This window comes from Panthera leo, chromosome A1 (assembly GCF_018350215.1).
Source record: "Panthera leo isolate Ple1 chromosome A1, P.leo_Ple1_pat1.1, whole genome shotgun sequence".
Lineage (NCBI taxonomy): Eukaryota > Metazoa > Chordata > Mammalia > Carnivora > Felidae > Panthera > Panthera leo.
Genome location: NC_056679.1, coordinates 18,858,960 through 18,883,127, shown reverse-complemented (window position 1 = coordinate 18,883,127; position 24,168 = coordinate 18,858,960). Strand labels below are relative to the sequence as shown.

The 24,168-nt window shown below is 39.8% G+C and overlaps 1 protein-coding gene across 9 annotated transcripts in view; it reads left to right on the top strand.

Moving 5' to 3' along the window:
• LOC122200466 (phosphatidylinositol 3,4,5-trisphosphate 3-phosphatase TPTE2-like) overlaps positions 1-24,168 on the top strand; it is a 165,449-nt gene that overhangs the window by 137,095 nt on the left and 4,186 nt on the right. For 7 of the 9 annotated variants that reach the window (XM_042906550.1, XM_042906476.1, XM_042906130.1 and 4 more), the window contains 2 exons: positions 6,563-6,668; positions 21,826-21,917. The exons of 1 other annotated variant lie outside the window; for it this stretch is intronic. In XM_042906550.1, coding sequence (XP_042762484.1) covers positions 6,563-6,668; positions 21,826-21,917 — 198 coding nt within the window. The remainder of the gene's footprint in view (positions 1-6,562; positions 6,669-21,825; positions 21,918-24,168) is intronic. One more of the 9 variants, XR_006193979.1, reaches the window with a different exon arrangement.

Here is a 24,168-nt window from a genome sequence, read left to right as displayed (position 1 = left end):
GTTTTTTTACAAGGGGATTCTTCGGGAAGTTGGTGAAGATTGGCAGCTATTATTTGGTTTCATTTTAGATTCTTTTCCTCTGGCGATCAGGCAGCCTGACTCTGGTGCCTGTGATAGGCCTTGATCCCTCCCAGGGCCCGAGAGCCACAGCTGGGGCCCTCCTGGTGCTCTGCAAACACAAAGTTCTGCCAGGGCATCCGTGGTCCATTTTATATTGGTCATTGCTCACAGAGTTCAAGAGTTGATTCCCTTCCCAAAGTAGGAAGGTCTGATTTCTAAGATTCCAGACCCTTGAAGATTATTGTAAGTCACTAGCCTTTGATTTTCCTTATTTTTTTAAATATGAAATTTATTGTCAAATTGGTTTCCATACAACACCCAGTGCTCATCCCAAAAGGTGCCCTCCTCAATACCCATCACCCACCCTCCCCTCCCTCCCACCCCCCATCAACCCTCAGTTTGTTCTCAGTTTTTAAGAGTCTCTTATGCTTTGGCTCTCTCCCACTCTAACCTCTTTTTTTTTCCCCCTTCCCCTCCCCCATGGGTTTCTGTTAAGTTTCTCAGGATCCACATAAGAGTGAAAACATATGGTATCTGTCTTTCTCTGTATGGCTTATTTCACTTAGCATCACACTCTCCAGTTACATCCACGTTGCTACAAAAGGTCAGATTTCCTTCTTTCTCATTGCCATGTAGTACTCCATTGTGTATATAAACCACAATTTCTTTATCCATTCATCAGTTGATGGACATTTAGGCTCTTTCCATAATTTGGCTATTGTTGAAAGGGCTGCTATAAACATTGGGGTACAAGTGCCCCTATGCATCAGCACTCCTGTATCCCTTGGGTAAATTCCTAGCAGTGCTATTGCTGGGTCATAGGGCAGGTCTATTTTTAATTTTTTGAGGAACCTCCACACTGTTTTCCAGAGTGGCTGCACCAGTTTGCACTCCCACCAACAGTGCAAGAGGGCTCCCGTTGCTACGCATCCTCTCCAGCATCTATAGTCTCCTGTGTTGTTCATTTTAGCCACTCTTACTGGTGTGAGGTGATATCTGAGTGTGGTTTTGATCTGTATTTCCCTGATGAGGAGTGACGTTGAGCATCTTTTCATGTGCCTGTTGGCCATCCGGATGTCTTCTTTAGAGAAGTGTCTATTCATGTTTTCTGCCCATTTCTTCACTGGATTATTTGTTTTCCGGGTGTGGAGTTTGGTGAGCTCTTTATAGATTTTGGATACTAGCCCTTTGATATGTCATTTGCAAATATCTTTTCCCATTCCGTCAGTTGCCTTTTAGTTTTGTTGATTGTTTCCTTAGCTGTGCAGAAGCTTTTTATCTTCATGAGGTCCCAATAGTTCATTTTTGCTTTTAATTCCCTTGCCTTTGGGGATGTGAAGTAAGAAATTGCTGTGGCTGAGGTCCGTGAGGTTTTTTCCTGCTTTCTCCTCTAGGGTTTTGATGGTTTCCTGTCTCACATTCAGGTCCTTTATCCATTTTGAGTTTGTTTTTGTGAATGGTGTGAGAAAGTGGTCTAGTTTCAACCTTCTGCATGTTGCTGTCCAGTTCTCCCAGCACCATTTGTTGAAGAGACTGTCTTTTTTCCATTGGATATTCTTTCCTGCTTTGTCAAAGATTAGTTGGCCATACTTTTGTGGGTCTAGTTCTGGGGTTTCTATTCTATTCCATTGGTCTATGTGTCTGTTTTTGTGCCAGTACCATGCTGTCTTGATGATTACAGCTTTGTAGTAGAGGCTAAAGTCTGGGATTATGATGCCTCCCACTTTGGTCATCTTCTTCAAAATTACTTTGGCTATTCAGGGTCTTTTGTGGTTCCATACAAATTTTAGGATTGTTTGTTCTAGCTTCGAGAAGAATGCTGGTGCAATTTTGATTGGGATAGCGATGAATGAATAGATTGCTTTGTGTAGTATTGACTTTTTAACAATATTTATTCTTCCAATCCATGAGCATGGAATGTTTTTCCATTTCTTTATATCTTCTTTAATTTCCTTCATAAGCTTTCTATAGCTTTCAGCATACAGATCTTTTACCTCTTTGGTTAGGTTTATTCCTAGGTATTTTATGCTTCTTGGTGCCATTGTGAATGGGATCAGTTTCTTTATTTGTCTTTGTGTTGCTTCATTATTAGTGTATAAGATTGCAACTGATTTCTGTACATTGATTTTGTATCCTGCCACTTTGCTAAATTCATGTATCAGTTCTAGCAGACTTTTGGTGGAGTCTATCGGGTTTTCCATGTATAATATCATGTTATCTGCAAAAAGTGAAAGCTTGACTTCATCTTTGCCAATTTTGATACCTCTGATTTCCTTTTGTTGTCTGATTGCTGATGCTAGAACTTCCAACACTATGTTAAACAACAGCGGTGAGAGTGGACATCCCTGTCGTGTTCCTGACCTCAGGGGGAAAGCTCTCAGTTTTTCCCCATTGAGGATGATATTAGCTGTGGGCTTTTCATAAATGGCTTTTATGATGTTTAAGTATGTTCCTTCTATCCCCCCAGAAAAACCCTTTCTGGAGGGTTTTTATTAAGAAAGGGTGCTGAATTTTTTCAAATGCTTTTTTCTGCATCGATTGACAGCTCATATGGTTCTTATCTCTTCTTTTATTAATGTGATGTATCACACTGATTGATTTGTGAATGTTGAACCAGCCCTGCAGCCCAGGAATGAATCCCACTTGATCATGGTGAATAATTCTTTTTATATGCTATTGAATTTGATTTGCTAGAATCTTATCGAGAATTTTTGCATTCATATTCATCAGGGATATTAGCCTGTAGTTCTCTTTTTTGCTGGGTCTCTGTCTGGTTTAGGAATCAAAGTAATGCTGCCTTCATAGAATAAGTCTGGAAGTTTTCCTTCCGTTTTTGTTTTTTGGAACAGCTTGAGAAGGATACGTATTATCTCTGCTTTAAATGTGTGGTAGAATTCCCCTGGGAAGCCATCTGGTCCTGGACTCTTATTTGTTGGGAGATATTTGATAACTGATTCCATTTCTTTGCTGGTTATGGGTCTGTTCAAGTTTTCTATTTCTTCCGGTTTGAGTTTTGGAAGTGTGTGGGTGCTTAGGAATTTGTCCATTTCTTCCAGCTTGTCCAGTTTGTTGGCATATAGTTTTTCATAGTTTCTCTGATAATCGCTTGTATTTCTGAGGGATTGGTTGTAATAATTCCATTTTCATATATGATTTTATCTAAGCAACCTTATTGATAAGAATGTGGTAATTGCAGGGGACTTTAATACTCCACCTACTTTACATACTTTAATACACCACAATATGCTTTCTTTTGAGTGCACATGGAACATTCTCCAAGATAGATCACATACTGGCTCACAAAACAGCCCTTCATAAGTATAAAATAATTGAGATCATACCATGCATACTTTCAGACCACAATGCTATGAAGCTTGAAATCAACCACAGGAAAAAGTTTGGAAAACCTCCAAAAGCATGGAGGTTAAAGAGCACCCTAGTAAAGAATGAATGGGTCAACCAGGCAATTAGAGAAGAAATTTAAAAATATATGGAAACAAATGAAAATGAAAATACAACAATCCAAACGCTTTGGGATGAAGCAAAGGCAGTCCTGAGAGGAAAATACATTGCAGTCCAGGCCTATTTCAAGAAACAAGAAAAATCCCAAATACAAAATTTAACAGCACACCTAAAGGAAATAGAAGCAGAACAGCAAAGACACCCCAAGCCCAGCAGAAGAAGAGAAATAATAAAGATCAGAGCAGAAATAAACAACATAGAATCTAAAAAAAAAACTGTAAAGCAGATCAGTGAAACCAAGAGTTGGTTTTTTGAAAAAAACAAAATTGATAAACCTCTAGCCAGGCTTCTCAAAAAGAAAAGGGAGATGACCCAAATTGATTTTCCTTTAAAGAGGAACTCAAGTCTTTCACAAACCCCTACTGGGGCAATTCAACTCTTGCAGAACATCACGTCTGTGTGTGTGTGACAGAGAAAGAGACAGAGGAGAGGCTGCTGTATTTTGAAAGTGAAAGAAGAGGGGAAATGAATATCTTTCAGAAATGTATTATATACCAGACACGATTGCACTTTGACATATATTATCTCATTTAATACTCAGAAAACCCATGTGAGATATATGCAGTTACCCTATTTTGTCCTTTTGAAAATGTTTTATGATGGACAATTTCAAACATAAAACATCAAAACAGGGGTGCCTGGGGTTCGAACCCCGTGTCAGTCTCCATGCTGTCACCATGGACCCTGCTTGGGATTCTCTCCCTCTGTCTCTGCCCCTCCCTGTGCTCACTCACACTCACTCTCTCTTTCAAAATAAATTAATTAATTTTTAAAAAGTCAAGACAGTCTTATAATAAGTCCCCTTACAGCCCTCACAGCACTTCAACAATCATTTTATCACCCATCATTCATTCCCTCCCCAATCTCCTCACACACACTCCCCTTCTCCACTTTTTCTCTGAATCTGGATTACTGTGAAGGAAATCCCAGCCATCAGATCATACTATCCCACGAGTATTTTAATATGACATCCAACATAGATTCTTGAGGGGAAAAAGCACCTTAAAACCATTTATCAAATCTAAAAATGTTAGACCTTAATAATGCCTTGATAATAACAAGTGGCTAGTGCATGTTTAAATTTTCATAATCATCTCAAAATGTTTCTAAAATGTAGTTTGCTTCAATCAGGATCCAAACAAGGGTCACACATTTCATTTGGTTGCTATATCTCTTCAGTCTCTTGTAGTTTATAGGTTTCCCACCTGTCTCTTTTATAGCTTAAAATGTGTTTATTGCAGAAGCCAGGATATTTATCCTATAGAGCTTACGACATTCTAGACTTTGTTGTAAAAAGCATGCATGTTCATTACCTCCTGTAATATTCTCAAAAACTCTGAACGTAAAATGGTGCCCATTTTACAGATTGGGAAATGGAGGTTCAGGGAAACTAACTTTTTGAATCAAGAGCTCAAATCCAGCTCTGTCAGACTCCAAAGCCAATTATAAGAGCCAAAGTAGGCTCTTATTTTTGTGTTTGGCGGGGGACGAAGTTATTTCACATTGTTCTCTAGCTGTTTGACTTCTCTACCTCTTGGGCAGGCAAGGCCCCTGCCTTACCCATCTTAGCACCTTTTGCATCCCAAAGTGCTGTTTGTAGGGAACGCTTACTAAACACACTGTTCGTTGTATTAACTCCTGTTGTTTTAAGCTCCAGGAGAAGGAAGGATGGGGGGGCAAAAGCAGCCTGAGGGCCCAGCTGCGAGACAAGCTTTCCGCAGAGAGTAGAGAATCTGGTGGCAGGAGCAAGGGGATGTTAGATGCGACTCCTTCAAGGACTCTCCCTGTACATTTTCCCTTCCCCACCGCTTCTGTGCCGTGCGGTCCCTCTCACTCCCGAACCGGCACGCCAGAGGCTGCCACGGACTGTCTTCCGATTCACTGGCATAACAAGCACTCGGCCTCAGGTTTGAGCGCTGTGTCCTCAGGGCCCCGAGACAGCGTTCCCTCCCTGGGGGGTGGCAAATTTCAGATACCATCACATTTTGGCTGTGCACGTGGCCTGTTCTGTGGACTACACTTCATCCATCCCTAGGCTACGAACTTGCTCGAGCGTTTCTCTTGACTGGCACTTTCCAATGGAAAGTGTGGCAGTTAATCTTACGAACCCTTCCCATTGGGTGGGAAAGAATCTGTGAGCTTTGAAGTCCGTTTGATTCAATGTCAGAACTCTTTCACTTCTTGAAGAAGGAGTCGGGGAGAGGGGCGCCTGGCTGGCTCGGTCAGTGAAGCCTGCAACTCTTGACCTCAGGGTGGTGAGTTCGAGCCCTGTGTTGGGTATAGAGATTACTTAAAAACTAAAAAATAAAATAAAATAAATCTTAAAAAAGGAGTCAAGGAGAGGCCCCGTGAGCAGCTTGCCACAGAAGGACTCGGCAAAGAGAAGCCAAGGCTTCCTTACAAAAATAGAATTGGGGAAATGGAAAGTGAGTAAACTCAAGCTGGCCACAGGGATAAGAGCATACGTGGCTGTTATTGGCCTGTGGAGGTCTTCCTGAGTTCTTTCATGACTGGGAGGCTACTCCTCACCAAACCACAGAGCTTCCTTTAACTCAGTCACCGCGAAGGCTCCACCCTCAGATTGACCTTTTTCACACTTGCATCAGGTACATCTTGGTGTCATGTCAAAGCTCTCGGTTGGTTCTGGTTAGATGCCCTCTCAGATATGAGCAGCCTAAAAGCAACACCTGGCTCCTTTCTTGTTACTTCCCCACAGCACTGAGTTCGGTATTTTTTTTTTAGGGTAGATATTGAGTCATAAGGCAGCGACCATGAAAATGCTTAGTTCTCTAATGACACCCAACAAATGTTTCTTTAGTGAATGACTGGCCTTAAGTTCTGTGTTAAAAAAAAAAAAAAAAAGAAAGAAAGAAAGAAAGAAAGAAAGAAAGAAAGAAAGAAAGAAAGAAAGAAAGAAAGAAAAATCGGGAATGCGGAGTTTTTCATCTCCACTTAAATTGAGGCTTCTGTTATTTTGCAGAGTAGATATGTTGGATATTTTGCGGATGTGAAAAATATCTACAACTTGAATCTCCCTGCCAGAAAAACACTCAAGATAAAAAAAATCGTTATTTATTCAATTCACGGTAAGTGCTTTACATACAGTTGGAGAATTGGGCAGGAGGGGGCGATGTTCTTCGTTTTCAAGTGCAGGAGGGTTGCTCCTAGCTATCTGTACCGAAAATCCTAACTCGTGGCTGTCCTCTCATGCATCCTTACATAGGCACCCCTCCCCCAGGAAGAGCCCAAGAGCCCTTTCATGTCCTCTCTTTTCCTTTCCCACCACCAACTAGGGGGCCCCCTCCCCTTCCCTTTTCTCCTGTTCTCATTGCTGCTTTGGCCTCGGCTGGGGGCAGACTTTTCAGAATAGGATCTCTGATGGAGAAGACAGGAAGGGCCCATGAGCCCTGGAGACCACTTCGTCCTCATACCCACCTTTAGCTCAGGGTGCATCTCGGCAGAGGCACCCTTGTGTCATTTTCTCACATGTTCCTTTCAGAAACCCTCGTCTCATCACAGTGGTTTCTCCCTCTCCCCTCCTTCCTCCATCCATAGCCCTCTCCCCCCAGCAACTCAAGATGTCTTCATACGTCTTCAATACCCAAAGACATCTGAAATGCCCAAACAACAAATGAATTTTGTTGCCACAAATTCTTTTTTATGAATAACTACCGAGTGCCTGCTTTGGGCCAGGTCCCATGCTAGTGTTTCCTTGCCCTTAAGAAGGAGAGGAATGAGTACATGTAGATAAAAAGCTGGCCACAGTGTTGGGGACACACAGAGACTGGGCCCTGGCTGTCAAGAAAGGTTCCTAGGGAGCAGCACCCAGGTCTACCTGAATCTACATGAACGCAGAAAGAGTTGGGAGAACCCTGGGCGCTATGGGGGTGTCTTACCAGTTATTACTGGAAGTAAAAATCCTTATAAATTTTTAAAAAACTGACTCTTCGCCTTCTTCAAGAATGTCAGGAGAGACTGGGATCCACCATCACCCCGGGGAGGAGGGAGAATTGGTCAGACTGTCCATCTCTGGGGCTTGAGAAAGGGAGAAGAGGAGCAGGGAGGAATTGTCCTCATGGCTCTCTTTCTACATGACCCACCTCACTTCCTGCACTGCTCACAGGGGAGGGGGCAGAGCAGGGCCCCCTCGGTGGGGACGGGGATGGGGCCTCATTCTCGCTGCCATTGGTGCAGCAGGGGGCAATGCTCTGGCTCCCCAAAGTCAGATTGGGGACCATGTGGTGGTGCTGGGTCTCTCATGGTTGGTACAGTGTCAGGGCATTGGTAACCATCCAGACAGCCTAGTATTTTTAGCCTTCTGGGGAGTCACACAAAATAAGATCTAGACTTTTTTTTTTTTAACATTTCATCCAATTATTCAGAAATAAAAGAATCCTTTAAAATATATTTTAAAAACTGCAGAGTCAAAAAATTACAGTTCATTAAAGTACAAAATGCTCTTTTCCAATTATTTATGTGTCCCTTCCTCCCCACCGCACACATGGAGGTGGTGGTGAGGAATTTTAACGGATCACCCCAAACAGATCGCATAGGTTTCTGGCTTGCGAAAACAAGTGTCAACCCAGTAGCATTTGTTTCTGTGGGAAATTTGAGTCTAGGTTTCCAAACAAGCATTGTGCAGGTGGACCCTTGAAACACAGCCTGTTCTAGCAGAAGGCTGCCTATGTATATAAATGAGCAACTGTTTGTGAAAAGGTTTTGCAGACTGCAAAGTCCCCTGCGGAGTCCATCAGGACTGTTTCAGGGGCTGTGTGTGAATTAGGAGGGACGGGGTTGCAGCGGATCCTAATGGCTGACCTCAGAACTCCACGGCTGTGCGACCTCCCCAGGGTAGAACCAGGCTTATGCAACAGGTGTTAGAAGGTGGGGGACAGCAGCGCTTTGCTCCGTTCCCTTTCCACATTCAGTGGGGTCCTGGAGAAAGAGTAAACCGCTTTATTCTACAGCCGGAGAAGCAACACAGTCGGCCATAGGAGCAGTTTCTTCCACTGAGAAATATAAACCCAATGATAAAACCAACTCATTGGCATGAGAGCCAGGATTGTATCTGCGTGTATATTCTGCTTCATTTTCCTCTTTGTTAATGAGACCAATAGTATCTATACAAACCTCCGTATTAAACAGGCAAATAGGCATTCAGTCCAGTGGAGTTTTAATATATTTTTCTAATATGAATAGTGAGAGTGGGAATAGTTTCTCAAAATTCTAAGCTTAAAAATGTTTTAGGGGCTCCTGGGTGGCTCAGTCGGTTAAGTGTCTGACTCCTGATTTTGGCTCAGGTCATGATCTCATGGTTTGTGAGTTCGAGCCCCACCTCGGGCTCTGCACTGACAACTCAGAGCCTGCCTGGGATTCTGTCTCTTCCTCTCTCTCTGTCCCTCCCCCATGTGCGCTCCCTCTCTCTAAGTAAATATTTTTAAAAATTATAAAGGTTTTAAATAAGTTCTACAATTTCATGTTTCTCAGTCTGATATGATATCCTAAGACTGTGATTTCTCTCTTCATATTTTAAATTTTAGATAAGATCTGTGGAAACGTTGTGTAGTTAAAACTGTAAGGCACAGATGTGGAGAACAAAGGAACTGACCCAAATGTAGGAGCTCTGCAGGGGAAAAGTGGTAGAGAATTTCATGGGTTTGGTTTGCTCTTCTTGGGCTAACATGAAATGGATTATAAACATCCAGTTTGAGATGCCTCACGTAGACTTCCAGAGTTGCAACCTCAGCAGTTGTTTAATACAATGTGGGCCCAGGCTTGCAGAGCTGACTTAAGAAGGCCCACATGGTAAGTTAACATTCTTTCTGCACCCATGTAAATAATCAGGCCACAGCTAATGACACCAGCCTTCTTTTGTTGTTTTTCTGTTTTATTTCTCTTATTATCCTCCACCTGTCCTTCAAGCCCTATCTTCTAGGCTAAGAAGTTCTGTTAGCCCTTGGGGGTGGAGACTCTTGGTGCCCCATCAGCATCCCCTTGGATCCCCTCTAACATCTCTGTGCTCCCACCCCCAGCTTCCACTCCCTTTGCTGTAATCTTCAGAGAAATACCACTGGAGCCAATTCACCTTTATGGAACCCAAAATGCCTGAGAGTGACACCACCCTGTTGGGCAGCCCATAGCCATTTAGCAGGTGTACAAAAACCTAACTCTATTGCTTCAAAGTGTGACAAATTCGGCAGTACAATTTACACTAAAGAATTCCCCATGGATCAAGCTGAATCTGTTGCTTGAAATCCCACCCTTCCTTGGCTCTTAGGAGTTCCTCCTAGGAACACTTCCTTTGTAAATCACTAGCACCTTAATGGTTGGCTCTGGGTCTGCTTCTAGGAGAACTCGAACTATGGGTGGCCATTTGCTTATTATTAAGGTGTATTTATAACACTATAGTCTAAGTCGGGGGATATAGCCTATATTGCAAACTGCATAAGGACAGAGACCATTATCCATTCATCTTTGAATCCCCCAGGCCATGACACATAGGTGGAGCTTGGTAAATCTCTGTTGTCTTGAACTAGGATGTCTCTGGCATGTCTCACTACACCATCTCCCTCACCATCCACTTCTCTGATTTTATCCCTTCCTCTCTGTCCCTCCATAAATTAGCTCCAGCAACACTGGCTTTCATTTTTGTTGTTGTTGTTGCCATTCTTTTATAGTAACAATTCTTGGACTTCTACATGTTGTCTCTCCTTATTTTTATAAACTTTTTCTTGGGGCTCCTGGTTGGTTCAGTCAGTAGAGCATGTGACGTTTGATCTTGGGGTTGTAAATTCAAGCCCCACATTGGGTATAGAGATTACTTAAAAATAAAATATTTAAAAAAATTTTTAATGTTTATTTTTGAAGGAGAGAGAGGGGCAGAGAGAGAGGAAGACACAGAATCCGAAGCAGGCTCCAGGCTCTGAGCTATCAGCACAGAGCCTGACATGGGGCTCGAACTCACAATCAGTGAGATCATGACCCGAGTGAAGTCAGTCGCCCAATGGACCGAGCCACCCAGGCGCCCCCAAAATAAAATTTTTTAAAACAAACTCTTTTTATTGAAGTATATTTGACACAAAATGTTAGTTTTAGACATATGACCTAGTGATTTGATGAGTCTGTATGTTATGTTCACAAGTGTAGCAACTGTCCAACATCATACACATACAGTATCACTCAATTTCCTAATGCTGTACCTTTTATCCCCATGACCTATTCATTACATAGCTGGAAGCCTTTCTCTCCCACTCTCCTTCACCTAATTCACCTCGCCACTTGCTTCCCCTTTGGCAACCATCAGTTCTCTATTTTTACAGGTCTGGTTCTGCTTTTTTTGTTTGTGCATTTGTTTGTTTTACTTTTTAGATTCCACGTATAAGTAAGACCATATGGTATTTGTCCTTTTTTGTCTGACTTCTTTCATTTAGCATAATACCCTCTAAGTCCATCCATGTTCTCACAAATGGCAAAATCTCCTTCTTTTTATGGGTAATATTCCATTGTATTTATATAGCACTTCTTTATTCATTCGTCTATCAGTGGACACTTGAGTAGCTTCCATATCTTGGCTATTATAAATAATGCTGCAATAAACATAGAGGTGCAGATATCTTTTCAAATTACTGTTTTTGTTTTCTTTGGATAGATTCCTGGTAGTGCAATTACTGGATCATATGGTATTTGCATTTTTCATTTCTTGAGGAACGTCAATACGGTTTTCTGCAGTGGCTGCACCAATTTACGTCCCAACTAGTGGTGCACAAGTGTTCCTCATTCACCACATCGTTGCCAACACTTGTTATTTCTTGTCTTTTTTATTGTAGCCATCCTGACAGGTGTTAAGTGATATCTCATTGTGGTTTTGATTTACATTTCTGTCATGGTTAGTGACGTTGGGTATCTTTTCATGTGTATGTCCTCTTTGGAAAATGTCTATTCAGGTGCCCTGCCCACCTTTAAATTGGATTTATTTTTTGGTGTTGAGTTTTATAAGTTCTTTATATTTGGATATTAACTCCTTATATACCATTTGAAAATATTTCCTCCCACTCAGGAGGTTGCCTTTTCAATTTGTTGGTGGTTTCCTTGACTGTGCAAAAGCTTACTTTAGAGAAGTCCCAATAGCTTATCGTTCCTTTCGTTTCCCATACTGGAGGAGACAAATCTAGAAAAATGGTGCTAAGGCCGATGTCAACCTGAAAGGAAAAAAACCTGCAATCGAGAATACGCTACTCAGCAAGTCCACCATTCATAAGGAGAGAGAAAAAATTTCCCAAACAAAAGTTAAAGGAGTTCATTACCACTAAACCAGCCTTACAAGACGTGTTAAAAGGAACTCTTTGAGTGGAAAGAAAAGAACATAATCAGAAGTAAGAAAATTATGACAGGAAAAAAATTCACAGGGAAGTGCAAACATATAATAAAAGCAGTAGATTAATCATAAAACCAGTATAGAGGTTAAAGCATAAACACACTAAAATCAATTATGTCTACAAAAATCAGCCAAGGGATTTGTGAAATAAAAGGATATAAAGTATGACATCATGTGCATAAAACATGGTTGGTACAAAGTTAAAATTTATTGCTTTTAGAATGTGTTCAAACTTAAGCAACCATAAACTTAATATAGACTGCTCTGTGTATAACATGTGTATATATGAGCTTAATGGTACTCATAAATCAAAAACTTGCAATAGAAATGCAAAAAATAGAAACAAATCCAAGCATAACACTAAAGAAAACCATAAAACCACAAGGGAAGAGAGCAAGAGAAGAACAGGGAAAAACTACAAAAACACAACCATAAAACAAGTAACACAATGGCAATAAGTATATACCTAATGATAATTACTTTAAATGGAGTAAATGCTCCAATCAAAAGACATGGGGCGATTGAATGGTTAAGAAAGCAAGACCCATCTATATGCTGCCTACAAGAGACTCACTTCAGACCTAAGACACATACAGACTGAAAGTAAATAGATGGAAATCTACTCCTGAAATCATTATCGCACTATATGCTAACTTGGATATAAATTTTAAAAAAAGAAAGTAAATAGATGGAAAAATACTTACCATGCAAATAGAAGAAAGAAATCTGGGGTCATAATACTTAGACAAAATAAATTTTAAAACAAAGATGGTAACTAGAGACAAGGACATTAAATGATAAAGGAACAATCCAACAAGAGGATATAACTGTAAATATGCACCCAACATGAAAGCATCTAAATACAAAAAGCAGCTACTAACAGATCTAAAGAAAGAAACTGATGGTAACACAAAAATAGTAGGGGATTTTACAGCCCATTTACATCAACGGATAGATCATCCAGGCAGAAAATCAACAAGGAAGTAGGACCAGATGGACCTAATATATAACAGGACATTCCATCCCCAAACAGCAGAATACACATTATTTTCGAGTGTACATGGAACATTCTCCAGAATAGATCACATGTTAGGCTATAAAACAAAGCTCAATAAATTCAAAAAGACTGGAATCCTATCATACATCTTTTATGACCACAATGGTATGAAACTAGAAATCAATCACAAGAAAAAACTTAACACAAATACATGGAGGCTAAATAATATGCTACTATCAATAAATGGGTCAACCAAGAAATGAAAGAGGAAATCAAAAAATGGAGACAAATGAAAATGAAAACACAACAGTCCAAAATCTACAGATGCAGCAAAAGCTGTTCTGAGAGGGAAGATTGTGGCAATACAAGTCACCTCCAGAGCAAGAAAAATCTCGAGATAAAAATAGAACTACCCTACAACCCAGCAATTGCACTACTAGGTATTTATCCAAGGGAAACAGGTATGCTGTTTCGAAGGGGCACATGCACCCCAATGTACAGCCAATGCATATGCACAGCCAAAGTATGGAAAGAGCCCAAATGTCCATCGATGGATGAATGGATAAAGAAGATGTGGTATATATATACAATGGAGTATTACTCGGCATTCAAAAAGAATGAAATCTTGCCATTTGCAACTAAGTGGATGGAACTAGAAGGTATTATGCTAAGTGAAATTAGTCAGAGAAAGACAAATACCCTATGACTTCACTCATATGAGGACTTTAAGATACAGATGTACATAGGGGAAAGGAAGCAAAAATAATACCAAAACAGGGAGGGGGACAAAACATAAGAGACTCTTAAATACGGAGAACAAACAGAAGGTTGCTGGAGGGGTTATGGGAGGGGGGATAGGCTAAATGGGTAAGGAGCATTAAGGAATCTACTCCAGAAATGATTGTTGCGCTACATGCAACATGGATGTAAATTTACATGTATGTAAATTAAAAAATTAATTTAAAAAAATCTCAAGAAACCTAACCTTATAACTAAATGAGTTGGAAGAAGAGGAATAAAGCCCAAAGCTAGTAGAAGGAAAGATATAATAAAGATTACAACAAAAATAAATGATACATAAACTAAAAACACAATAGAACAGATCATTGAAACCAGGAGCTGGCTCTTTGAAAAGACAAAAAAAATTACAAATTTTTAGCCACACATTTCAAAAAAAGGAGAGAGGACTCAAAATCATAAATGAAAGAGAAATAACAGACACCACAGAAATACAAAAGATTATAAGAGAATATTATGAAAAATTAAATGCTGACAAATTGGACAACCTAGAAGAAATGGATAAATTCATAGAAACAAACAGTCTTCTAAAATTGAATCAGGAACAAATAGAAGATTTGAACAGACCAATTACTAGCAATGAAATTGAATCAGTAATCAAAAAACTTCCAACAAACAAAAGTCCAGGACCAGATGACATCACAGGTGAATTCTACCAAACATTTAAAGAAGAGCTAATACCTATTATCCTCAAAGCATTCCAAAAAGTAGAAGAAGGAAAGTTTCCAAAATCATTCCAAGAGTCCAGTATTATCCTGATACCAAAATGAGATAAAGATATTACCAAAGAAGAAGAAGAAGAGGAGGGAGAAAGAAAGAAAGAAAGAAAGAAAGAAAGAAAGAAAGAAAGAAAGAAAGAAAGAAAACTGCAGGCCAATATCTCTGATGAACATAGATGTAAAAATCCTCAAAAAATATTAGCAAACTGAATGCAACAATACATTAAAAAAAAAACATTCATCATCATCCATTCCAGGGATACAAGGGTGGTTCAGTATTTTCAAATGAATCAACAGTGACACATCACATTAACAAGAGAAAGTATAAAAACCATATGATCATTTCAATAGATGCAGAAAAAGCACTTGACAAAATACAACATCCTTTCGTGATAAAAATTCTCAAGGGTTAGAGGGAACATTCCTCAACATAATAAAGGCCATACATAAAAAACTCACAGCTAACATCATCCTCAATGTTAAAAACCAAGAGCTTTTCCTCTAAGATCAGTGACAAGACGAAGATGTCTACTGCTATCACTACTTTTATTCATCATACTATTGGAAGTCCTGGCCACAGCAGTCGGACAAGAAAAATAAATAAAAGGCATTCAAATTGGTAAGAAGGAAGTAAAGCTGTCCCTATTGGCAGATGCCATGATACTATATAAAGTCCTTCAGCAAAAACTTCCAGAACTGATAATTCAATAAAGTCACAGGATACCAAATTAACATAGAGAAATGTGTTGCATTTCTATACACTAATAATGAAGTAGCAGAAAGAGAAATTAAGAAAAACAACCCCATTGTTAAAATTTTAAATTATTAAAATGTCCATACTACCTAAAGCAATCCACAGATTTAACGCAAACCCTATCAAAATACCAACAACATTTTTCACAGAAATAGAACAAATAATCCTAAAATTCACATGGAACCACAAAAGACCCCAAATAGCCAAAGCAATCTTGACAAAGAACAATGAAGCTGGGAGTATCACAATCCCAGATTTCAAGATATACTAAGTTGTAGTCATCATAACAGTATGGTGCTGTCACCAAAATAGAAACATCAATGGAACAGAATAATTAGCCCCAAAATGAACCCACCCTTTTATGGTCAATTAATCTAGGACAAACGAGGCAAGAATATACAATAGGAAAAAGACAGTCTCTTTAACAAATGATACTGGGAAAACTGGACAGCTACATACAAAGGAGTGAAACTCTACCACTTTCTTACACCATACACACAAACTCAGATGATTAAAGACCTAAATGTGTGGGGCGCCCGGGTGGAGGAGTTGGTTAAGCGTCCGACTTCAGCTCAGGTCACGATCTCACGGTCCGTGAGTTTGAGCCCCGCGTCGGGCTCTGGGCTTATGGCTCAGAGCCTGGAGCCTGCTTCTGATTCTGTGTCTCCCTCTCTCTCTGCCCCGCCCCCGTTCATGCTCTGTCTCTCTCTGTCTCAAAAATAAATAAATGTTAAAAAAAAAATTAAAAAAAAAAAAAAGACCTAAATGTGAGACCTGAAACCATAAAATTCATAGAAGAGAGTATAGGCAGTAATTTCTTTAACATAGCCATAGCAACATTTTTTTAGATATGTCTCCTAAGGTAAGGGAAGTAAAAGCAAAATTAAAGTATGGTACTACACCAAAAGGAAAAGCTTTTTTGCACAATGAAGGAATCCATTAACCAAATGAAAAGACAACCTACTGAATAGGAGAGGATATTTGTAAATGATCTGATAAGGGGCTAATACCCAGAATATATAAAGAACATACACAACTAGGGGCACCTGGGTGACTCAGTTGGTTAAGCATCTGACTCTTGATCTTAGCTCAGGTCATGATCTCATGATTCATGAGACTGAGCCTGACATCCAGCTCTGCACTGACAGTATGGAGCCTGCTTGGGATTCTCTCTCTCCCTCTCTGCCTCCCCCCTGCTCACTTGTGTGTGTGTGCTCTCTCCCTCTCTCTCTCTCTTTCAAAATAAATAAACATGAAAACATTTTTTAAAAAGAACATCTACAACTCAACACCAAAAAGTTAAGTATCAGACTAAAAAATGGGCAGAGGACCTGAATAGACATTTTTCCAAAAAAGACCTACTACACATGGCCAACAGACACATGAAAAGATGTTCAACATCACTAGTCATCAAGGAAATATGAATTAGAACCACAATGACCTATAGCTTCACACATATCAAAATGGCTAGAATCAAGAACACAAGAAATAACAAGTGCTGTTGAGGAACTGGAGAAGGAAGAGCCTTCGTACATTATTGGTGGGAACGCAAATTGGTGCAGGCACTGTGGAAACTATTAATTAAAAATAGAATTATCATATGATCCAGTAATTCTACTACTGGGTATTTACCCAAAGAATATTAAAACCCGAATTTGAAAAGATATAGGCGGCACCTGGGTGGCTTAGTCAGTTAAGCATCCAAGTCTTGATTTCAACTCAGGTCACGATCTCACAGTTCATGGGATCGAGCCCCGTGTCAGTCTTCATGCTGACAGCATGGAGCTTGCTTGGGATTCTCTCCCTCTCTCTCCCTCTCAAATAAGTAGACTTATGTTTACATATATATATACACACACACATATATATATACACTTATGTGTATATATATACACACACATCTTTTATGTATATATGTATCTTTTATGTATATATACAAGTCTTTTATGTATATATGTATACATATGTATACTTACATTTATAAATAAGTAAACTTATTTATATACATATGCATATCTTATATACATATATACACATATATTTATATACACGTACATATACTTTTTTATGTATATACATACACATATCTTTTATGTATATATATACATACACACACATATCTTTTATGTATATATACACACATCTTTTATGTATATGTATATACATACCCACATATGTATATATGTGTGTATATACATCTTTCATGTATATACATACACACATACGTACACACACACACACACATCCTTATATTTATTGCAGCATTATTTACTATGGCCATTATACGGAAGCAACTAAAGTGTTCATCAACTGATGAAAGGATAAAGGTAGTGTGTGTGTATATATATATATATATATATATATATATATATATATATATAGGAATATTAAGCCATAAAAAATGAAATCTTGCCATTTGAGCGTGAATGGACCTAGAGGGTATATTGTTAAGTGCAATAATTCAATCAGAGAAAGACAAACACCATATGATCTCATTCATAAATGCAATTTAAGAAACAGAACAACAACCAAAAGAACCAGACTCTTAAATACAAAGAATAAACTGGTGGTTGCCAGAGGGGAAAAGGGGTGGGGTAAAGAATATTAATAGAACCCTGACCTTGATGAGCACTAAGTAACGTATAGAACCCTTAGTCATTATATTGTACACCCAAAACAAATATAATACTGTATATTAATTATACTTGACTAAATAAAGTGCCCAGAGTTAAGCCCTCTGGTCATAAAAACTTGTTAAGCCAGCTGGTTTTCAAAGCCAAACGTTACAGGGACTCATCTTCCCAGTGCAGGCCCTCTGTGCCTGCGGTGGGGTCTGATTTTCTTGCCTAAGCTCGTGGTTCCCTCCTGTTTATGGTTAGCCTTGCCGGGACAGTTCTCAACTGTCTCCCCTTCTAACCTTTTCGACGTGGCCTCCTCTCTACTGTGGAAAGTCTGTCCTGCCAGTGTTTGGGTCATTTTCATTATTGCACTGATGTGGCTGTTACCTCAGTGTGTTTGTGGACGAGGTTAACTCAGGATCCTCCTATCCTGCCATCTTCCCAGCAACGAAAAACAATCATGATTTTTATCCTCCTTTTGCTAAAGCGGTGTACCATGTTGACTGAGTTGAAAATATGCAACCATCCCTGCATCCCCAGAATAAATCCCACTGACTGTGGTAGATAATCCTTTTCATGTATTGTTGAATGTGGTTTGCTCATATTTTGTTGAGTTTCAGGTGTATGTTCATCAGGAAGGTTGGCCTGTAGTTTTTTTTTTCATAGTGACTTTTGTCTGGTTTTGGTGTAAGTAATGCTGGCCTTGTAGAATATATTTGGAGGTTTTCCTTCCTCTTCTATTTTTGGGGATAGTTTGCAGAGAATAGGTATTAACTCTTCTTCAAATGTTTAGAATTTACCTGTGAATCCATCTGGTCCCGGGCTTTAGTTTAAGAGTTGTTTGATTACTGATTCAGCTTCATTACTAGTAATTGGTCTGTTCAGATTTCCTATTTTTTCCTGACTCAGTGTTGGAAACACCAGCTTTCTTTTGGAATAAGAATAACCTTCCTTTGAGATTGTTATGATCAAAACAGAAGGGGGATGGGGAGACTGTCAGAAGAAAGGGTGAAAGAATTTGAAATGAGAGTAAATTGTCTAGTGAACGCTTCTGGGATTATCTCCACCTCTCATGGTCTTTAAGCTATTTTGTAACTGTAAGTTGTAGAAAACTGGTAATGCTGCAAATAATTTTTGTACTTAAAAATGCAAATTAGTTGTGTCCGGTGGAATGCAATGGATTATTGAGCCATTTTGTATTTATTTGTAAATTCATGCCATCAGCCCTTATCCGCCTATAAATGTACAGTACTTTATTATTTTTTAAACATTTTTAATGCTTTTTATTTTTATTTTTGAGAGACAGAGAGAGACAGCATGAGTGGGGGAGGACCAGAAAGAGAGGGAGACCCAGAAGCCGAAGCAGGCTCCAGGCTCCGAGCTGTCAGCACAGAGCCCGACGCGGGGCTCGAACCCACAAACTGTGAGATCATCACCTGAGCCGAAGTCAGACGCCTAACCGACTGAGCCACCCAGGCACCCCTATTTTTTATTTATTTTTTTTTAATGTTTATTCATTTTAGAGAGAGAGACCAAGTGCGCGTGGGGTAGGGGCAGAGAGAGAGAGGGAGACACAGAACCCGATGTGGGGCTCAAACTCATGAGCCCTGAGATCATGACCTGAGCCAAAGTTGGACCTTCAACTGACTGAGCTACCAGGTGCCCCAATGCGGTACTTTTTTAAATTTAAGTATAACGTACATTAGCTTATATTTGTTTCCGGTGTACAATATAATGATTTAACAATTTTATACATTACTCAGGGCTCATCAAGGTAAGTGTACTCTTAATCCCCTTTATTTCACCCATCCCCCCACCCACCTCCCTTCTGCTAACCACCAATTTGTATTCAAGAGTCTGGTCTTTTGTCTCTCTTTTTCTTTCATTTATTTTCTTAAATTTCACATATGAGGGGATTCATATGGTATTTGTCTTTCTGACCTATTTCACTTCGCATTCTACTCTCTAGGTACATCCACATTGCTGCAAATGGCAAGATTTCATTCTTTTTTATGGCTGAGCAACATTCATTCCATGGTATACGTACACATCTTCATTATCCATGCATCTGTCAATAGACACTTGGGTTGCCTCCATATATTGGCTATTGTAAATAATGCTGCAATAAACATAGGAGTGTACATATCTTTTCAAATTAGCATTTTTATATTCTTTGGGTAAATACCTAGAGTGAAATTACTGGACCATATGGTAATTCGATATTTCATTTTGTGAGGAAATTCCATACTGTTTTTCCCAGTGGCTTGTGCAGTACTTTGAATGAGCTGTAACATTTTACTGGTTTCTTATTAATGAGTAAAATAAAATTTTTGACATGTATTAAAAAAATGCAAGGTAGATGGGGTGGCTCAGTCAGTTAAGCGTCCGACTTCGGCTCAGGTCACGATCTCACGGTCCGTGAGTTGGAGCCCCACGTCGAGTTCTGTGCTGACAGCTCGGAGCCTGGAGCCTGCTTCAGATTCTGTGTCTCCCTCTCTCTCTGCCCCTCCCCTGCTCATGCTCTGTGTCTCTCCGTCTCTCAATAATAAATAAACGTTAAAAAAAAATGCAAGGTAGAGGACAGTGCTATGGTATGCGTACAGGACAGTGTTATGATATGCAACGATTTCTGTAAAACAAAAGTGGGGAATAACATGTATTCATGTTTGCATATATATACATAAAAACTTCTGGAGGGTATATATTCATATTTGATTATATATGCATAAAAAACATCTATTTGGAGTTGGAGAAATAAATGGGGGGGTGGATGAGACAGACTCTTCACTTCATGTCTTTTCTACCTTTTATATTGTGTAAATAGGGGTGCCTGGGTGGCTCAGTAGGTCAAGCATCTGACTCTTGATTTCGACTCAGGTCATGATCTCACGGTGCATGGGACTGAGCCCATCATGCTCTGCACTGACAGCATAAAGCCTACTTGAGATTCTCTCTCTCCCTCTGTCTCTGCCCCTTCCCAACTCATGCTTGCTCTCCTTCAAAATAAACTTTAAAAGTTATATTGTGTAAATATGCTTCATTTTAAAAGTTTTAAATGTGTGGTAATCTAAGCTTAGAAAGCAAGTATTTCAATTCGTTTAGCTGTTCATTTCACTGATCTCCAGTTGGCATCAGTGGGAAGAGATTCTCCAGCTGGAATGGGGCCAGGGGAAGGCAGGCAAAGAAATGATGATGGTCTACTACAAATTAATAATGTGGGTTTGGTGGAAACAAAGCAAACATAATATGACCATCAAGAATGATCTGTGTGTGTGTATATATATATATATATATATATATATATATGTGTGTGTGTATATATATATATATATATATATATATATATGACTTTGTTAGAATATTTTTTTGAGTTCTGTACCTTTACTTCTGTGCATATTTTTGTGACCTGCATGGGTAAAAGGAAAGCACTAAAAATTGAAGGCTTGAGAAACCAGCCCTTTTAGGAACTACTAAAAGAAGGTCCTCTGAATTGAATACAGGGAGAGAAACCATTTGTCTGTATATGTATACTGAACATCACAGGAATGTTTAGGTATAGCCATCCAGTATTTTCATGGCGACTGCCCTGGGAACTGGAGTTAAAGGACGGCAAGAGGAATTTAGGCTATTTATTATTAAGAAACAGTATTGGGTATCTGAAAAATGCAACCCATCAGCAGGAAAGGGTACAAGTCCCATTCCCTGATTTTTTTTTTCTAGAAAGGTGAAATGAAAGAGAGAAAATTCTGTCTGAGAAGCCGAACTATATTTCTTTTTTTCCCCCCTCTCCAGCCTTATAAATTGGGCTTTGGGAGACAAAGTTGGGCTTGAAGCTTTGTCTTTTAAAGACAGAATTCACGCAAGACCCAAATGATTCAGTATTGACACACTGTGAGCTGGAATAATTTTCTTTCTAAACCATAATGTGAATTGGTAAGACATTTTGATCTTTGCTCTAACTGGCCTAATTTTGTTTCATTCAGGTGTTGGAAAAGGCAATGGAAATGATCTAAAAGTACAAATAATATTGCACCGCAAAATCGTCTTTTTAAGTTCTGCTTCCAAAAATTGTTGGGTAAGAGCACGTCAACTGAAAATGCTGGCATTTGTTTTAATTCTCCACGTCAATCAGCATGTTGACCTCCCAGACCGTCACTCACCACAAAGAAAGACCATGCTGTTTTCTGGTTACCATCCAACTTGGCATCCCTGTGTTCAGACACAAGTCAGAGCACAAACTCCTTATTCAAAATAGTCTTTTCAGGGCGTTTTCCAAACTATCTTTTCAGTTCAGTGTGTTGCTTTGCCTTTCCCTTTTACACAAATGCCAAGCATGTTCCCAGGAATTTATCAGAGTTTTCGATTCATGTATCTGGTCATTTTTAGCTAAATAGTCTTCTTCTTGTCATTTTATAATATGGTACTGATTCTGAAATTATAAGCTTATAGGTGATTGGCATGCACACTAAAAAGATGGAGACATCAAGACTGTACCTCAAAAATATGATTCAGGGAATCTGGAATGGGGCTCAGGAGTCTCTCGAGTTAGCAATGTCCCGAGTGATTCTATCTCACATGTCCTGTGGGTCTGCACCTTCAAGAGTAACCCAAGTGGCTGGCTGGATGTAGCTCTCTGCCCAAAAGCAATGGGACCTGGTATGCCTAAGATCATCAACCCTTTCTGAATAAGAAACCTTCCTAGATCTAAGAAATATAAACTCTTAGAATTCTCTCGCAGGCTTGCCTCTATTCTATCACTTCTCCAGCACCACTCCTTCCCCTCTCCTCCACGGAAGGCCCTCGCCCAGCCCTGATCCTTGGCTTTCTGTTCTTACCTCTGTACGTACCCTACTCTTGGTTCTGCTCGTCCATTCCCCTGCCTTATATATTTTTGTCTTTCTTTCACTCCGCACATGTTTATGAGCACCTACCGGGACCCACAACATGGACGGTCTCTGCCCCAACAATCCAACCGTGTTTGTCAGTCCACGTTTGTCAAATGAGTTTTTCCTCTGCTTGCGCAACTGACACCAGAGTTCTCTCACTCAGGCCTTAAAATTTAGCAGTATCTTTGATTCTCTCTTTGCTGTGCCTGCACATCCAGTCAGTCACTAATTCCTGTTGATTGTACCCTTGGAATCTCTCTTCACTCTCTCCGTTCCTTTCTGTTCCTGTTGCCAACACCTCATTTGTTCATGCCCAGATTTCCACAACGGTCTCCCTACCTCTTCTTTCCCCTCACACAATACAGTATATAGAGTCCTGCAATATGCAGGTATTTCATTGCTCCAACAGTGAAAAGCCGTAAGTAGAGAAGACACACGGCATGCCTGTAGTCAAAGCCAGTTAATATCTTTGGCTCAGCATTATCTGTAAAGATCACATACCAAGTGTTTTGAGGATTAGGTAATATATGTGAAGTTTCTTTGTGAGCGATAAATCGCTAAATAAGTGTTATATGTGATCATCATCAGGCCACTTTGTCACATAGGAAATGCCCCCCTCTCCATATTCTTCAACTTCATTCTTATTTCCCTGGCTCTTGAACCTTAGCCATAACATACCTGAGACCTGAGCTCACTTCCATCAGGTACTTGACCTGCAGACTCCATTCCAAGTAGAGTGGGTGTCCTCTGGCCCTTGGAACACAACACTCTTAATTTCTGCTTCATGTTTTTGCTGGTCTTTCCTCCCCCTCTCCCACACCACCCTGCCTCCACTGGATTCTCTTTTCAGTGCTCCTCATTTATACAAATCCTTCCATGCCCAACTCTGTTTCTACCTTCTCTGTGAACCTTTCTCATTCTATGCTGCTTGGTAACCTCTCCAAAGTCTTCATCATCTAGCTTGACATGTAATTTATGCCATTCGGTTACTTCTTGTGCGTGTAGCTCCCTGAAGCATGCCTTGAGTCTGCACCTTCTTTTCTATTTTGCACAGGTACATAGACTTTTCTTATTGTGGGGGCCACTATTACACGAGGGTAATCAATAACAAAGAAATACTTAGTATAGCTTCAAGAAAGTCCTTCGTTCCAGAAACTTGGCCAATTCTTGGTCACTCCATCCAGCAGTCAGCCATGGACAAGGTCCATGATCCCATCAGCTGACCCCTTTTTGATAAAACATGACCAATTATGTATTGCTTTTTGAATGTGAAGGCTAGCTTTAAAACCGAGCATGTTAGCATATCCCAGCATAAGAAAACCAAGTGGCACACGTTCAACCGTAATGTTTACTTGGTTAAACTCTAATGGAAATGGGAACGCTTTGTTCTTTACCACTGCCCTACCATGACCTCCAAACATGTTGGCCTTTTAAAAACGT